Source organism: Candoia aspera, chromosome 8 (assembly GCF_035149785.1).
Source record: "Candoia aspera isolate rCanAsp1 chromosome 8, rCanAsp1.hap2, whole genome shotgun sequence".
NCBI classification, from domain to species: domain Eukaryota; kingdom Metazoa; phylum Chordata; class Lepidosauria; order Squamata; family Boidae; genus Candoia; species Candoia aspera.
In genome coordinates this window covers 60,564,794-60,584,004 of record NC_086160.1, presented here as the reverse complement: position 1 = coordinate 60,584,004, position 19,211 = coordinate 60,564,794, and the positions used below count along the sequence as shown (strand labels likewise).

The 19,211-nt window shown below is 38.1% G+C and overlaps 2 protein-coding genes across 2 annotated transcripts in view; both read left to right on the top strand.

Moving 5' to 3' along the window:
- Positions 1-11,467, top strand: part of BMPR1B (bone morphogenetic protein receptor type 1B) — a 133,726-nt gene extending 122,259 nt beyond the window's left edge. The window contains exon 12 of the mRNA XM_063310102.1: positions 7,393-11,467. Coding sequence (XP_063166172.1) covers positions 7,393-7,518 — 126 coding nt within the window. The 3' untranslated portion in view covers positions 7,519-11,467. The remainder of the gene's footprint in view (positions 1-7,392) is intronic.
- Positions 1-19,211, top strand: part of PDLIM5 (PDZ and LIM domain 5) — a 705,552-nt gene that overhangs the window by 402,476 nt on the left and 283,865 nt on the right. The window lies entirely within an intron of this gene.

Here is a 19,211-nt window from a genome sequence, read left to right as displayed (position 1 = left end):
AGTAATTGAGTTTTCCACCTTCCGCAAGAATGAAAGAATTTGAAACCTTCATATCATCTCACACTTGCAGGATGGTCCATTTTCAAAAAAGGCTAGACAACCTGTGACCTGTTGGGTCATCGTTTCAGAGATATTTCCTTACCTAAACAGAGAAATAGAATGACCACAGGCAGGCAAAAAAGCAGTAGGAGCAACTTCTGACTTCCTGCCAGCTTCCCCATTGACTTTCCTTGTGGGAAGCTGGCAGGGAGCATCATAAATCTTCTCTCCCTCCCTCCCTGACCCACGCCACACCCTCACGCACCCTCCCTGACCCTTGCCTCATGTCTTGTGCATCCCTCCCCCACCTGGCAGAAGCTCCTAACCTGCCTGTTGGCCTTGGACTTGCAACTTCCTGCCAGCTTCCCCACTGACTTCGTTTGTGGGAAGGTGGCAGGGAGTGTCAGCAATCGCAATTTAGTTTAGACTTCCTGACAGCTTCCCCATTGACTTGTGGGAAGCTGTCAGGGACGGTTGAAAATGACAATCACCTGACTGGGACAGTGTGGTGGTGCTGAAGTGGTGACAGTGCAACAGTGCTAAAGTGGCCACAGCTTCACCAAATTTCAATCCCACAGGAGTAATGGGTCCTAGATTTTGGATGCATTCTGTAAATCAGCCCTTTTGAGGTACCTTGGTTCAAAATTTGTTGCCCTATGATGTACTGTTTCGCCCAATTGAAGGTTAGAAACAGACACAAGAATTTTAGCAGTATATAGATGTGTTGATTTATTACCCCATACTTTTTTCCCCAAATAAAATCAAGGTAAGTGAATAATCACATATCATCCTCAATATTATAAATAACATATGAAACACCTTTAAAGGGAACAATATTAAAATAAGCCAGAAAAACATTCTGGTTGAAAAAGCAGTTTTTCAGTAAATTAAAGGTATATGTTGGTGGTTTGAAGACGTACTATCTGCCTTTCAGTTTTCCTCTTTTACCTTCTTTTATGTTTTGTATATTTTATATTTTCTTAATGGTGTTTATGACTTTTATTTGTAAGCTGCCCAGAGTCACTTCTATAGCAAGATGTGTGGTGTATTATACAAACAAGCAAGCAAGCAAACAAACAAACAAATGGGGCCTGAGGAATTTGATTTGGATGGCTGTTCCAAAAACTGGAAGTCAAAATAGAAAAGGGCCTGTTCTTAACAGCTGTTGGTTGGACCTCAGAACGTGAAGGTGCTTTTTAATTCAGAAATTAAAAAAACAATAAAAATCAATGTTTTAAGGTCACCTGGAGTGCATATCATACAGTACTCCAGCAACAGCTAAGAGTGGATTCCATTTTTCTTCAAGGAGGTTCTGTGGGTTGCTTTCCATTCAGGGTACAACTGATAGTCCTGCATGTGAATTGTCCCATGGATAATTACTCAGGTGTAAGTCTCCACTCCGCCATGGAACTCACTACTTTTTAGGCACCCTTTCCTCAGAACAGTGTGCTTGTGAAAATAAATGAGAAAAATACTGCAGTATTCAGTGTCTTGAGTGCCTAGAAGGAAGAATGTAAATTTAATAACAACAATGTCTGGTTAGTATTTCCATGGGAAACCATCATGGAAAACCAGAGGTTTAGAGTGGGAAATTGAAAAACATCCCAGAAAAAGGAAGTGGAAAAGCCACTTCCAAACCATTGCCAGATTGTTGCTGTGAAGGAGTCCAGCAGAACTTAAGGGCATTGTTACCTTAATAAATAAAAATAGTAACTTTTACAGTGTACTCTGCTCCAGTGGCTTGACATATTTGCTTGAAAATATTGTAATAGTTTGTTCTCACGAACAAAGCAACCATCCAGCCCTAAAGCCTAGCTTTTAGTACAGTACTTTTAGGCAAGAATATGGTCTCGATCTTCAGCAAAGGATCATTACCTTGTCGTGGTGCTGGAGCTTGAGCACCTCAATGATGCCATGAGCTAAACCGTGAAGGGCCACCCAAGACGGGAAGGTCATGACAGAGAGGTCAGACTAAATGCGATCCCTGGGGAAGGTAATGGCAACCCACCCCAGTATTCTTGCCGTGAAAACTCAATGGATCAGTACAACCAGAGATATGTCGGTATACCATCGGAAGATGAGACCCCCAGGTCGGAAGATGGTCAAAATGCTACTGGGGAGGAACAGAGGATGAGTTCAACTAGCCCCAGACGTGATGATGCAGCTAGCTCAAAGCCGAAAGGACGGCTAGCGGCCGACGGTGCTGGTGGTGAACGGCAAATCCGATGTTCTAAGGATCAACACACCATTGGAACCTGGAATGTAAGATCTATGAGCCAGGGCAAATTGGATGTGGTTATTGGTGAGATGTCAAGATTAAAGATTGACATTTTGGGCGTCAGTGAACTGAAATGGACTGGAATGGGCCACTTCACATCAAATGACCACCAGATCTACTACTGTGGACAAGAGGACCACAGATGAAATGGAGTAGCCTTCATAATTAATAGTAAAGTGGCTAAAGCAGTGCTTGGATACAATCCAAAACACGATAGGATGATCTCAATTCTAATTCAGGGCAAGCCATCTAACATGACACTGATCCAAATATACGCCCCAACCACAGATGCTGAAGAAGCTGAAGTAGAGCAGTTCTATGAGGATCTGCAGCACCTCATAGAACTGCTCTACTTTTAGACAACACACCTAAAAGAGATGTTATTTTCATCACGGGTGACTGGAATAGGTGGGCAGTCAAATGACACCTGGAATTACAGGTAAGCATGGCCTGGGAGAACAAAACGAAGCAGGACATAGGCTGATAGAATTTTGCCAAGACGACTCACTCTGCATAACAAACACTCTCTTCCAACAACCTAAGAGACGGCTTTATACATGGACTTCAGCAGATGGACAACACCAAAATCAGATTGACTACATCCATTGCAGCCAAAGGTGGCGGACATCTATACACTCGGTAAAAACAAGACCTGGAACTGACTGTAGTTCAGATCACGAACTTCTTGCACAATTTAGGACCAGACTCAAGAGATTAGGGAAGACCCACAGATCAGCTAGATATGAGCTCACTAATATTCCTAAGGAATATGCAGTGGAGGTGAAGAATAGATTTAAGGGACTGGACTTAGTAGATAGGGTCCCGGAAGAACTCTGGACAGAAGTTCGCAACATTGTTCAGGAGGTGGCAACAAAATACATCCCAAAGAAAGAGAAAACCAAGAAGGCAAAATGGCTGTCTGCTGAGACACTAGAAGTAGCCCAAGAAAGAAGGAAAGCAAAAGGCAACAGTGATAGGGGGAGATATGCCCAATTAAATGCAAAATTCCAGAGGTTAGCCAGAGGAGATAAGGAATTATTTGTAAACAAGCAATGCGTGGAAGTGGAAGAACACAATAGAATAGGAAGGACAAGAGACCTCTTCCAGAAAATTAGAAACATTGGAGGTAAATTCCAGGCAAAAATGGGTATGATCAAAAACAAAGATGGCAAGGACCTAACAGAAGAAGAAGAGATCAAGAAAAAGTGGCAAGAATATACAGAAGACCTGTATGGGAAGGATAACAATATCGGGGATAGCTTTGACGGTGTGGTCAGTGAGCTAGAGCCAGACATCCTGAAGAGTGAGGTTGAATGGGCCTTAGGAAGCATTGCTAATAACAAGGCAGCAGGAGACGACGGCATCCCAGCTGAACTGTTCAAAATCTTGCAAGATGATGCTGTCAAGGTAATGCATGCTATATGCCAGCAAATTTGGAAAACACAAGAATGGCCATCAGATTGGAAAAAATCAACTCATATCCCCATACCAAAAAAGGGGAACACTAAAGAATGCTCAAACTATCAAACAGTGGCACTCATTTCACATGCCAGTAAGGTAATGCTCAAGATCCTGCAAGGTAGACTTCAGCAATTCATGGAGCGAGAACTGGCAGATGTACAAGCTGGGTTCGGAAAAGGCAGAGGAACTAGGGACCAAATTGCCAATATCTGCTGGATAATGGAAAAAGCCAGGGAGTTTCAGAAAAAACATCTATTTCTGTTTTATTGACTATTCTAAAGCCTTTGACTGTGTGGACCATAACAAATTGTGGCAAGTTCTTAGTGGTATGGGGATACCAAGTCATCTTGTCTGCCTCCTGAAGAATCTGTATAACGACCAAGTAGCAACAGTAAGAACAGACCACGGAACAACGGACTGGTTTAAGATTGGGAAAGGAGTACGGCAGGGCTGTATACTCTCACCCTACCTATTCAACTTGTACGCAGAACACATCATGCGACATGCTGGGCTTGAGGAATCCAAGGCTGGAGTTAAAATTGCTGGAAGAAACATTAACAATCTCAGATATGCAGATGATACCACTTTGATGGCTGAAAGCGAAGAGGAACTGAGGAGCCTTATGATGAAGGTGAAAGAAGAAAGTGCAAAAGCTGGCTTGCAGCTAAACCTCAAAAAAACCAAATTATGGCAACCAGCTTGATTGATAACTGGCAAATAGAGGGAGAAAATGTAGAAGCAGTGAAAGACTTTGTATTTCTAGGTGCGAAGATTGCTGCAGATCCTGACTGCAGTCAGGAAATCAGAAGATGCTTAATCCTTGGGAGAAGAGCAATGACAAATCTCGATAAAATAGTTAAGAGCAGAGACATCACGCTGACAACAAAGGTCCGCATAGTTAAAGCCACGGTGTTCCCCGTAGTAACATATGGCTGCGAGAGCTGGACCATAAGGAAGGCTGAGAGAAGGAAGATCGATGCTTTTGAACTGTGGTGTTGGAGGAAAATTCTGAGAGTGCCTTGGACTGCAAGAAGATCAAACCAGTCCATAGTCCAGGAAATCAAGCCAGACTGCTCACTTGAGGGAATGATATTAAAGGCAAAACTGAAATACTTTGGCCACATAATGAGAAGACAGGACACCCTGAAGAAGATGCTGATGCTAGGGAGAGTGGAGGGCAAAATGAAGAAGGGCCGACCAAGGGCAAGGTGGATGGATGATATTCTAGAGGTGACGGACTCATTCCTGGGGGAGCTGGGGTTGTTGACGACCGACAGGAAGCTTTGGCATGGGCTGGTCCATGAAGTCACGAAGAGTTGGAAGCAACTAAATGAATAAACAACAACAATGGGCTCGATAACTACTGGATCATGTGATTTAGGGATCCATCTCCTCAGAGAACTAATCTAGTGGGTTCTGTTTTTCTGTGTCCTTTATATTCTCCCAGCTAAGTCCTAGCTAAATTCTTTATGTGGAGATTATAGATACATAACTATTATTTTACAAGCCCACTAAACAGCGTACTAGGGGGCTGCTGTGAGTTTTCTGCTCCTTATTCCCACCTTTGGAAATTAATATGGGAAATTGCTTTTTTTAAGCTATACTGATACTTTCCTTTAGGGGAGGAGGGAGGAAGTAGTTGGAACACTTTCCACCGAGAATTTATAATGAAGCAAAATTGTGTTTTGGAATCAGTAGACCAGTAATTGATGTATTGCAGACAAATCTGCCGACAGTTATGGTGATGCTATGCAGAGGTCATTAATCTTGTTAAGTGGTACAGTGTAATGCTATTATTGTAGGAGACAGCTGTGATTTGGGAATAGCAGTCTTCGCTTAAGTATTCTGCAATTAGATTTAAAAAGACTTAAAAATGGCAAGAGTTGTAAACAATCTTGAGTGAGTGATGGTGGGGGCATAGGCAAAAAGGGCTTTTAAAAATATGGGGGGAAAAAGAATGAAACAAGTAAACTGCAAAAAATTCCAGAGAGATGTTTGCTTCCTACATTTACTGGCTTCTTTGTAATATTCAGCAATTTAAGCACAAACTCAGGTTTAAAATAGCATGAAAGTAAGTGGCTATATTATATAAGTCACAAATTGTTTATTGTAAGTTCAAATCAGTCACAGAAACATCTTCCTATCCCCAACATTTTAAGAGGCACTATGCTACTGAATACTTGTTGCAAGAGAACTAGAGCAGGGGAAGATCTGTGTGCTTCCTGGAATAATTTGGAATAATAATTTACCGTGGAATGTTCAAAGATGGAAATTTGTTCTAACCACATACTGTCTTACAAAGTTTTAGGTGTGGCCCTCTCAGATTGCTGCTGGATGAAAAACCATCAGATGCCTGAAGAACAAACATATTACCTGAATGTTATTAATCACATTTGTTCTAGTCCCATTTGGGGGGGAGGGGGATTCTCTCAGAGGCCACGTCTGAACAGGATTGCGCACAAAGGTCTAGTAACATTGATGTGAAGGAATCAGAGAAACGAACAAATATTGTGGCTCTATTTTCATGTAATTTCCTTGTTCACATGAATGCCTTTATTTAGAATAGATTCTGCAGTAGCACTGAAGTGTTCCATCTACAAGTAACTCCAAATATATAGCACTGGCCTATGAAATATTCTTAGTAGCAGTAGTGAGGTGGACATTTAATAGATGTTTTTGGTGGTGTTTTGAAATGGCCCAAATAATCAACAGTGCTATATAGCATGCTCGGGGTTTTTCCCTCCCTCTCTCCCTGATTGGCATTTGCCATTTTAAAAACTGGATGGTAGTTTAGAAATTCAGGAACTAGAAGAAAGGTGGAGCAATGAGTGAGATTGGAGCAAAAAAAAAAAAATGTGAAAGCTGATTGCTTGCTTGTTTCAAACTTAAAACTAAGTGGTATGCTGTAGCCCCATAAACCTTTCTACCAAGTTTTGATCAAGGGAACCTCAGAATTCTTTCCCAACTCCAGTTCTTAGTTCTCCCAGATTTTCTCATAGGACCAGCTATAGCTGTCCCAAGGTGATGCCTTCCAAATGTTTTGTCTACAATTATCAGTTCCAGCCAGACAGGGATGCAGTTATAGTGTGAAACAGTTAGATGGTATTGTTTTTGGAAAGGATGCCCTAATTCTGTTTATTTTCCCACCTTCACAGTTGAATTGGTTCTGCTACTTCACCTTTGTTTTCTGCGTTGCTAGGCATAGAAATACATACATTCATAAATGAGCAAAATAAATGTTACTGTCACATGTATTGCCTTGCATAGATGTACATTACCTAGCAATGTCAGTGATTGAGGACTGTGCAGTTCAGTTAACTGAATACGATGAAAAATGACAAATCCAGTATCAAGTTGGAATAAACTGATGCTTTTAGGTGGGTGGTTTAAAATGATTATATGGACAGTGCTAGTCTCCAGGGGCATATGAGGTCAGTATTACAGGCACTGCATTGTTTTTTGATAAATTGCATTAAATTTATATTAGAAACATGAGTTTCAAGTGCATAATTCAACCTGTAGCCAGCATTAAAATCTGGTGTTTGTGTGTGTGTGCGTATTATGTGTGCTTGTGTAGAGATGTAAATATATGTATACCTATTTCCTTTCCACAGTGCCTAAGACAAATGGGAAAATTAATGACTGAATGCTGGGCTCACAACCCTGCTTCTCGGCTCACAGCCCTGCGAGTAAAGAAAACACTTGCCAAAATGTCAGAGTCTCAGGACATTAAGCTTTGATTCAGCTAAGAAAAGCTAAAGCTCAGAAAAAATGGACTTTCCTTCGTGTTTCAAAGAGACAGGAAGAAGAATTACATGCCTTCAGTAATATGAACCTTGAATGCCAATTTTGGCAAAGCATTTGCACACTGGGGCATAAACCTTTCCAGGGGAAAGAAATGTGGCTCAATCAAGTATTTTTGGTTCCTGTATGACCAGACAAGAAAACTTTTAGCCTCTTTGGAGACTGAGGCAAGAGAATGTATCGATAACTGTTTCTAGACTATGCATGCTGCTTTCTGTGAAAGTCTTTATTATTAATATTATTATTAATATTTGGATTGTTTAATTTTCATGGGAATGAACCATTGCAGTTACAAAGTACAAGAAAAGAAGTATTTTCTAACACTAAAAAAAAAATACAAAATTGCATCCAAAGTCCTATTATTTCCTACTGATAGAAAAGTTTGTTGCACTCTTAAGATGACCCAAACCTGCCATGTAATCAGTGAATAAAAAAAATCCAATTAAAACAGTGTGCAATTATCTAGGCACAATATGACTGTTGACTTGTTATGTAGGATACATGCTACACCTGAGAAAAGGCTCTCACATCTGAGGAAAATTGCTGAAATTGCAGCCAAGCAGTGCCTTGAGTACAGAAGTTATTCACATGCAGTTCCTGTGCATAACCTTTAACATTTTACAGTCCTGAAACTTGCAGGAGCATGTCATCAGAGCAAATTTCCCTTGGCCAATTCTAAATTGTGATACTTGTAGAAACATGGTCTTTGGTCAAACCCATAGGGTGTATCTTCTGCATAAGTCTCATGGAAATCTGGGAGTGATATCAGGATATAGTTATTCACTTAATGGGGCTTATACAAGGTATTCTGACAGAGGACTGTGCCTTTGGGGGCTATTTGATTAATTTTTGGCATTTTACACTCAGTGTTTTGAAAGAATTGTATTACAGAACATTTGTTAAAGGTTGAACTTGTATATTCTCACTAGCATTTCATCTACCATCCGTCAATGGTAAATGAAGCTGTTCCCAAAATTTCATTAAAAACCTTTTGCCTTAAGGTAACTGAGTTAAAATAAACTGTGTTGATAGAAAAGTTTTGTAAAAGAGTTATCTGAATGTGGAAATTAACTGAAGGATAAAAAATCTGGAGAATGTTTTAGATACATAAACTAAACATAGATTTGGAGAAAAAACTGTTTAATTTCAGGGTAGTTTTAAAAATATATTCTCAGCTTAACAGAAAATTCAGGTGTTTTAATGTGAAGGACATTGTATGTACTGATGACTTAGCAGGATGCTTCATTCTTGTCCAAATTCTCATTGGAATCCTAGAGAAGAGTTAAGGAAGTGTTTCCTTTTATTGTTTTTTTTTTAAATATGTAAATTGGACAAAGCTAATCCCTTACCCAGGATTCCATAATTCGGGTGAAAAGGATAATCTTGATTAAGATTTTGAGCCAGGATGCAGAAAACTGCATATTTCAGAATTCCTGTGGCATTTTCTCTCAATTTTGATCTTTTAACAAATTTTTAAAGATCAGTTTCAGTATATTACAGGAATAGTTTTGAACATGCATCTCAGCTTCTCTTTGCTTCAAAATCTGTACAGTTCAGTATTTTCCCTTTTGATGAACTAATTTAAATAAGAATTGTTCATTTAAAGAAACACACAAAACAGTAAAAGCTATAAATAGGGTACATTTACAAATGATAGATCATTGTGCCATGGTTATGCCTCCCCCCCAATATTTATTATGTGCATATTAATCTTGATGTAAGTTTTTAAAACAATTTGTCTGCAGAATAGTTTTGAATGTGAGGTTCAAAAACACAGTTATTGACTGGCTTTTGCAGAACAGATTGGGAAAATATAGATTTGAGGAGCTGAGATTTTCTGCAGTGTCTTTCATTGAAAGACATTTAAAACTAGGAGGCACCATGCATTTTCTCATTCTAAAAACAATGTATTAATAGGACATTTTTGAAATCAATTCTCTTCCTGTATCACTGAAATTGGTGGAATTCTACATGTCAGATAACTTGACTTCCTTTCTCTTTGTAAGGTGCATGGATGTAAGAACAAGGGTAATGTAAAGTTACCTTGGCAGATATGATTGGAACAGGAACAAATATAAATGATAGTTTGAAATTATTTCCAACACTGAATTTCAGAGAAGAATACTGATATATTTGGATAGATCTGTAAGTTCATTAGTGTATCCTTTTAAAATGGCACTTTTAGTAATATGAACGAATTTCTATATTCAATCCCTCAGACGATGCCACAGAGCCATCTAGAAAGATTCATTAATCAAATGCAGCACAGAGTCTCCATATTCTTAAAACCTGGATGGACTTATTGCTGTATTCAGTTAAGCATGGCTGATTCTCATTGATTTGGAGTAATTTATAGGCTATTCTAAAAGCAATTTGACTTCTGAAGCTATTAGCTGCTTTTACATGAACACTTCTGTTCTAAAGCAGAGTTGATCATGCACAAAACCAGTCTCTTCATAAGTTGTACTCTTCTTTCTCCTGGGTGCCTTGTGTCTTGACAGCTGGTGTTCATAAATTACCCAAGCCATGATTGTGATTAGCTTAATGGAGGTGAAGAATGCAGAGCTCTAAAGAGTCTCCTACATGGTTTGAACCAAGAGACAAATAACCAATTTAAGCTCTGACTACATCATACATGTACTGCAATTAAAGTACAGATCTCCAAGACATCTCTAATTCCCCAGAAGTATGAATTCCTCGTAGCATTTGGGCATATCCCTGTAGCTTAAAGCATGTGTTAAAAACTTGAAGAAGAATAAATTCTGCCATTTCAAAGCAGAATAAAGTGATAAAATAAAGAAACCTATTGGCCCCACACAATATTTATAGTCAAGTTGCATTATCTTCATTGTTACTGTATCCAGTTCAGGCTGTAGTTCTTACACTTCACCACTCAGTCCTGATTAGTAGGCTACCAGAATTTGTAAAAAGTTATTTAGTAATTTTGGAATAAATGTGCACACAGAGTAGTTGCAGCATTCGAGAAACCATCAGGTGACTGAATTATCATCAAGGCAAGTTTTGATTCATTTAATTTAAGTCCTCTCAGGGCTCAACATTCTTTCATTATCTCCTTCTCTTAAAATGTCTCTAAAAGTCTCAAAATCTGCAAATCATTTCAGTGCTGACCTTAAAGCTGATTTTTTTAAAATCTGTTTTTGAAAGAAGGGGTCATCAGGTGGCAGCATCCTCAAGTTGTTGAATATCTGTGTGATTTAAATCTATCTGGATGCCTAGATTTAAATATATGTGTGTTTGTGTCTCACACATTGTTGGGAATTGGAATAACTCCACTATGTAGATCAAATGTAAGCTGTTAAACAGTAGCCAATAAAAGCCAAAAATAAAACTTTAATTTATGAAGACATATTAGTTACCTCTTCACAGTGACAGCGTGATCTGAAAACAAAGAAAAGAATATAGTATTTTTTCTTCATTTCTGTTTTGCTCCAAGAGTGAATCATGCAGTCACAGAAACAGGTATGAATGATTCAAACTGCTGTCCACAATGGTTATTTTGTTTAGGATCTATTATATTTCATACCTCCAAATTTATATCAGTCAAGTATAGGCACTACTAGGGGGAAAATTCCTGAGTTTCTTCAAAGAATACTAAGTTTAAAATGTCTAGAAAGTTGTAAGACTGTCAGTTACATTGAGAAGATAGGAAGTTTGAGATGAACAATGATTTGATCTTTGTTAATGCAGTCAAGGAAGGTTAACAATGTAATTTTTGAATGATACTGATTTGTGTTCTGCTTGCAAGAACCAGTGCCTTTTTCAATCTGTAAATACTGTAAACAGAAACATACGGAACAGGCCTGGGTTGTAATTGTTCATAATGTTGTATTTCATTTTAACATTCCCCAAATAAAATGTTTTCAATACCTCATTAAAAAAAATTCAGTATCTTTTCAAACAGCTTAGTTTCTTTGCAACTTTACCAATATTGTCATTCTCCCATTTAGAAGCAATCAGAAAACTTACCATGAAAGTTACTCTTTCCCAAATTTATACTTCTCATGGTTAAAATACAACAGGATTGCTGCTAAGGGATGCTAGGAAAAAGTATAACGTTTCCAGCTCTACCTGAAGGAGCAGTCTCAGAAAGTTGTGCTAGAAGATCTTTGCTCAATCCCATTATCATTAGCCCATGGCATGCTGCAGATCTTTATTCTGTTTCCTGTGCTTTTAAACATCTATATGAAACCTTCCATCTGGACCTAAAACTATGGATAATGCTTATCTAGACGTGTCATTTATAATGACTGATAGAAACTCAGGAGTATTGAACCAGTATCTGAAGGCATTTGTAGGAAGAACAAATAACAAATTGGAATTTAAACCAGTCAAAGTAGGGAAACTCTGCTGGAAGATTCCAACTTGTCTATGATACCTGTACTACAGGGTTGCATAGGTTTCTAATTTGATTCCAGGTCTAATGTACTGATTTTAAAGTATAAAACCTTCAGTGGCTTTCAAGTTACTTTGAAAAAGGTCTTAATATGCTAAAACCCACGTTTCCAACATGCCTCTGACTGGTGAGTTTGAAGAAGATACTTTTTCAGCAGTGGGCCAACTCTTGGGTTCCAGATAATACCATTTTTAAAAGGATTTAGAAAAGCCTTGAAAAGCCATTTATTTACTGTTACTTTTATATTGTTTTCAACTGGTAGCTGGTATTCATTGAGTTTCTAATGGTTTTAGTATCTTTGCACTGTTTGTTTTAGCTTTATTACTATGCTTTGTTTTTTTAAAAAAGAGTAAACACTGCCATTTACTTGCTAATGGTAATTATTCAAGCTCAGCAGATACCAATGAAGAAATTATCTGGACCAAAATCTTTTGTAAGCATGCCTATTCTTTCCCACCTCTTGTCTGTCTTCAAGTTCAAAGACATAAAACATTGTGTTTTTAAAATGGGCAAACATTATATACTTTCCTCTACCTGTTTGCAAATTAAGGTAGATACCATGTTTAGGTCCATGCGGGAAAATCTGGACTTACACTATTATTTAAAACAAGGGGACAGTGTTAAGCTGGCATTTGGGTAGAGGAAACATTAAATTTCTACCAATTGCATAGTGATTGTAAGTACACATTTTCTGTGTGCATTTTAATTGATTTCTGCTTTCTACAACCTCTTCTGATTTTTATCCTCCACTTACTATTTTACTGCAGCTGTAGAGAGAGAATTTTACTTAATCATTAGCTCTGCTGGAACAGAATCATTTGAAATGCTTACACAAAATTAGTTGGCAATGAGATTTGTTATGGTTAGACAGATATACTTATTTGTGAATTTACTTTATCAAAAAGTAAATATGTTCACTGTGAGTAAACTTTTGATAGTTGAAAAAACAAGCGGAAGATGTGAAACAAAACATTAACACACATGATAGGGCATTCCCTCCCCCCACCCATTATATGAGGCAATTTTTAAGGATTCCATAATATTTTTGCTTAAATTCCTGTTAAAAAAATGAAACATATCCATTCCAGGACCATGAAATTTAGTACACATGATACAACTTAACCATAATCAGTTGTCCAGATGTAGATTGGATAAGGTGTGGGGAGGAGAGATTAGTTTATGAACTGCTGACATATGGTGTGGGTAGAGAAACAGACCTTTGATTTTATATTTATGGCTAGAACAGCTTTTAAAAATTATGGACAACCCCCCCCCCCCAATTCTTGTAATTTTGGAAACTTGCAAAATGATTCCTGATCGGTGTTAATTTGGCAAGAGCGGGAAGGCTTATTTTAATGGGCATTAAAAATATAGGCAAAATAGAAATGCAGAAGTCAGAATTTACTTTAAAGTTACAGATCACAGATTACCATTAGGAGAAATGTTGACTCTGCTTTGCAGCCCAAAAGTTTTTTGACAATGATGTTATAAAAGCATGTTAAGCTTCCTTATTCCTGATTCATTGAACTTTGCTCAAACTGCTTATTAGTCTTACACTGCACGGTGGAAAAAGGAGCTAGGGTCAATACAAAAGAAAAAATGGCTGTTGGTATTTAAACAAAAAAACAGGATTTCTTTTTGGAATTTGTTTGCTTCATTATGTGCTATCAAGTTCTTGTTGACTCTTAGCAACCACATAGGTAGATTTTCTCCATGCTTTTTGGAGTGGAGTATTCAAAATATTTAGGTGACAAACCAAGGGGCACACAAATTGGTTGAGATATTCAGAGACTTATTTACTCCATAGTAAGACCTACTGAGTTTACTAGTTTAGTTGGCCTTACTAAGGTTGCATTGGATTGTAGCCTGAAAAAGCTAGTTCCTTTCATATCTCTCCTTTCTTTAGAAACCTACCGCAGTCTTGCTAAAACTGTAGTTATCACTCTGATAAACTGCCCCACAGAAACGGGACTTCAGTGCAGCTAAACATTCTATTTCTTAGTATTCATTAAAAAAAGAAAAAAAATGTATTTAGCCCTAAGTTGAAATGAATTGGTAATTCTTTCCAATTTTCTCTGTGTTGAAAGAGATTTGTTTCATTTATTTTGAAAGATGTAATTAATTAGAACTTCACTGTACACTTAGGAGAAACAACAGCAAGCTTCATTTCCCCAACTACCTTCCCCATATTCCTTTTTTTTAATATATATATATTTTTGAAGGATGTTAAACAATACAAATATTAGAAAAGAAAGAAAATAAGGAAGAATAGTGAATAAGTAAGATAGAAAATAGAAAACAATAGGGGAAAAAAAGATAAAGAAGTGGCTTCCCATCTTTTTGACAGCATTTATAAATGTGTATTTTACTCTCCCAGGTTACATCACAATTTCCTTCTTTCCATAAGCTTGTTGTTGTTTATTCGTTTAGTCGCTTCCGACTCTTCGTGACTTCATGGACCAGCCCACGCCAGAGCTTCCTGTCGGTCGTCAACACCCCCAGCTCCCCCAGGGACAAGTCCGTCACCTCTAGAATATCATCCATCCATCTTGCCCTTGGTCGGCCCCTCTTCCTTTTGCCCTCCACTCTCCCTAGCATCAGCATCTTCTCCAGGGTGTCCTGTCTTCTCATGATGTGGCCAAAGTATTTCAGTTTTGCCTTCAATATCGTTCCCTCAAGTGAGCAGTCTGGCTTGATTTCCTGGAGGATGGACTGGTTTGATCTTCTTGCAGTCCAAGGCACTCTCAGAATTTTCCTCCAACACCACAGTTCAAAAGCATCGATCTTCCTTCTTTCAGCCTTCCTTATGGGCCAGCTCTCGCAGCCATATTTTTTTTTCTTTTTTCAGCAAAAAGTCCATAAGGAGTTTCTAGTCACTGATAAATGTAGTTGTTGGTCTTTCTCTAATCAAACAAGTTTATTTTGCCATCTCCACTGGTTCTGTCATCTTCACCAACCATTCCTTTGTTGTCTACCTTCCTTGTATACCACAAAAACCCACCTTCGGGGAACTTTCTAAGTTGTATCACAATCGGCAGCTGCTGCTGCTGGATTTATATGATGAAAGGAACTGTTCGAAGCACCAACCTACACTACTTGCAGTTCGTGACATCTACGAAATATAGCTAGGCAAACGGACAGATTGCATTTCCCACTTTTGTAAATTGCTCTTGGAAACTTTGTAATGTTGGGAGGAAGGTGATTTATAGTTTAAAGAGAGGAAAAAGTCTATGTCAGAGGGGCAACATGGTCAGACATGTGGGACCTATGAGTAGAGAGAGATCTGTTTCATAAATCTTGACCTGTAATAAAGTAAATGTTTAATGTCTGTAAATGAGTCCCGAGATTACAGGTTGTCTTCACTTACTAACCTCTTTGAAGTTGTAACAGTGTAAAAAAAAGCTGTTGTGACCAATCCTCATATTTATCACTGTTGTAGTGTCCCATGGTCATGTGATGACCACTTGCATGCTTCACAACCAGCTTGCAACAGAGTTAAAAGAGAAGGCAGAAGTAAAATTGTAAGTTACGGTCTTACATTTTGTTTAATGACTGAAGGGGAATTGAGGTCAGAAACCCATCATGGCCACGGGGTTTTCTGCTTAGCAAATGAGGAGCTTAGCAACAGAGTTGCCTGTCCTAATTGTGGTTACTAAGTGAGGACTACCTGTATACTACAAGCTTATCTTTTACTGGTAAGCACCTTCTATGTGCACTGCGCCTGAGGAGGTGCAGGAGAGGAGAGAGATACTTTGCATCTGCTGCCTTTCAGTCTTGAAATTGGAAACTCATTTTGAGGAGTGTTTGAAAAAGATCTATTAACAAGAATGGGTCAAAAAACAGCAGTCTAAAACAGAAGAGCTTTCATCAGGGACAGAATGGTGAGACAGGTAACAATTACATTATGTATATCTGTCCCCAGTTTTTCCCTTTCTGGAATAAACTAATTGGCATAACTGCATTCTGTGTTTTCAGTATTACATGGGAGCAAGGCAACAACTTAGGGTGTTATCATTTATTGATTTAAATCCTGTTCCAATTCTTGTTTGGCTTTTTAGCAGCCTGTATGCTTTTAACCCAGAGCGTATTTTAGCAAGAGTTTTTTCCTTAGCATTAGTCATTCTGTGATTGAAAAGTCCACTCTGGTGCACTTCCTTCTTCAGGAAGTGTATAAACGTGGGAGTGACCTACCTTCTTGGATACCATATGGATTGGTGTTTTGCAGTGATTTGAGCAGCAGGATCTCAAATTCTCTGTCAAATTTGAAAGGCCCCCAAAGAAAATACACGGATCCACCCCAACATTATTGCTAGAATCTAAAGACTTACCTTTAATGTGCTTAAAACTTATACGTGATGAAGTTTTAAAGTTTCCTCCTTTTTGTGCCCTTTCACAAGGCATATGGCCTTTGATCATGGGGAGACATATCAGGAAAAGCAGTTCTGAGTTCATGAAGCAAATGGATTCATCTGTGGGCTGTGGCTTGCAAAGCAGTTAAATTCTTGAAATATGTATATTTTCAGCTCATTTGTATCTGCAATTACTCTCTTGTGAGGTGGAAGCATCAGTGTGAACGTGAACCAGTTGTGTTATAATACAGGAAAACACAAACTGCTTTCCTACAAATGAGTCGGAAGATGCTTTTACTAAATGAAAAGACACAAATAACTCTGTTTTTACTTGCTTATAAATATAATTTATAACCTGTTTAAAAATTCTTTCTTACACTTTGTACATGTCAGGCTGACAGCATAAATGCAGGCATTTACAAACAGAGGGCTGAAGGAAAAAGGGAAAAGGGGACAGAGGCACACTCTGAACTAGTAAACTACACCTCCACTGTACAGCAATACAAAGAATGCAATGGCTAGCACTTTGCTCTGTTAGTCATAGTAATTCTTTAGAAAAAGAATTGCATAGAAGATACAGCAATAAGAGAGATCAAAATCAAACCAAACCCGTTCCCTTAATCCGGTTTAACAAAACTGATGATGTGAGACCAAAATCCACTCCCAGCATAAACCTTAAGTAATATTCTTGTGGTTCTGTTCCGAGATGCAAAAAATTAAGAAACAAGATTCTCCTCTCAAACATAAGTTGCTCGTACATCCTCTCCTCTCTCCTTTCTCCTCTCCTGCTTTAGCAGGAATGTCTTAGTCTAGGTTTAAACCAGTATCAAGTGTCTGCTTTCATGCTGTTACTGCCCAGTAATAGACAGAAAGAGCATCTCAGTAAAGGAAATCAAATATGTAGATGCTCTAATATCAGCCCCAAGAGAATCATATTTCTTACCAAAGTTTATGTTCAGTGCCCTCTCACAGAAAGGGGTTAGAAGGTGATGTATGGTGATAGTGATGGTTATTATTTTAGAAGGGATAATTAGCAAAGGCCACAGAGGGAGAATAAAAGTGAGTATCAGGCAGTTTTGCTTTGTCCTACCTTGTCTACTTAATTTGGTTATTATTTCTTTTTTGTTCCTTCTGGTTTATTTTAATCAGTTTGTTGAAATACACATATGGAGTCCAAGAGGCTATACAAGCTCAACTAAACTTTTCCAGCCAAGCAAAAGGCATTTATTTGAATCCTAACAGCCACAAATGGAACTGCCAAGGAAGTGAAATTTTAATCAAAATCAAAACTATCAGATAAGGACACAATAAAGATCATAACCTTATCTAACAAAGCTACATCAATCACACAATCTGTACTTTATAAAATGAAGATAAAGAGGGAGTGGAGGAATTAATATCAATACTAAAACCACAATATACATTTTCACTGATGTCACAGAGTGTTGAATTCATTTTTCCAGTAAGATACATCTGGCTATCTTGTTCTTTTTCAAAGACACAATTAAAGAATTAAACTATATAGCAGCAAAGTCACAAACTGCCACACTTTTAAATATCTTCATAAAGAAACAGCCTGGTATACAGTCTGTTCAGATCAGACTGAAGTTAAAGTTCAAAGCCTTTAACCAATACTGCTTCTACCAGGAGCAAAGTGTAATAGTGATTGTTTCTTCACTTTAGCTAGTCTGAACCACTGATCTTCAAATAAAGGCTCCGAGTAAGGCCTATTTAACCAAATAAGGAATAAGTCTGTGTGGAGCAACATTCAGCCATAAAAAATCGTGGCTCCATATGGACTTATCCTCTATTTGTCTAAAAAGCTATATCCAAGTAATTTAATAGAGGGAAATGACCATGCAACCAAAATATGCCTGCAATGTCACCATTTGAATCACAAGGAGCTGCTAAGTAGCAGTTACCTGAAGATCAAGGAAAAATAAGGTATTCATCACATACACATTCATCTTGTATGAATGACTTGTGCCTGATTCTAGGTTTTTCTGCCCAAGCTCCTTGCTACAGATGGAGCATACTGAGTGATATGCTATATCACTAATGTTGATACTACTCCTATTTTAGTATTCCATTTCAGAGCTGACTTCATGTTCTGTGGGGAAAAAAAAAATCAGTATTTTTAACTTTGCACTGAGTTTTAGGTCCAGGCCATTTGCTGCCTGAGAGGAAAGGCAAAATGGGCCTTCCATTCATTATTATTCTATAAACAAAAACTAACAAGACTTAAAATTGAATCAACATTTAAAAGGGTAAAGATGCTGAACATGAAATCAGCAGGCTTGCTTAAAGGTTTCAAGTTAGGTTGTGTGATATACACAGCTTTATCCACACTTCCACCATTGGCTTACCATTCTGCTCCATATCTATCTACTCAAATAAATGATGTAATGCTGATGTGTATAATGTAATCAGTGGCAGCAGTGCATGTCTTCTCAAATGCATTATTCAGGCTGGACATATATTGCCTGCTCACACTGACATTTTCATCCACAATATGTGATATATTGAGAAAAGGTAACTAGGTGATGCAGCCTGCCTGCTTAGGCCAGCAAACAAGCAAGCTTTGTTACTGCTGGGCTCAAGCTATAGATTTCTTAAAGCCATTGTGGAAACATGGGTAATAATTGCCTTCAAGAAAGATACATCAAGGCTGAAGAGTGAGGATCATATTTGCCATCCAGAGATGCTGGTCATGCTATCGAGGATCAGATAGAAAAAGAAATCCTCAAAAACTTGAGAAAGTTGAATCTAAAGTTTGTGTATCCTAAATCTAAGCAGAAAAAAAGTCTATAGTATTTTCTACAAAATTCTTGAATGTTCCATATTTATTGCTGCTCAATAAAAATCA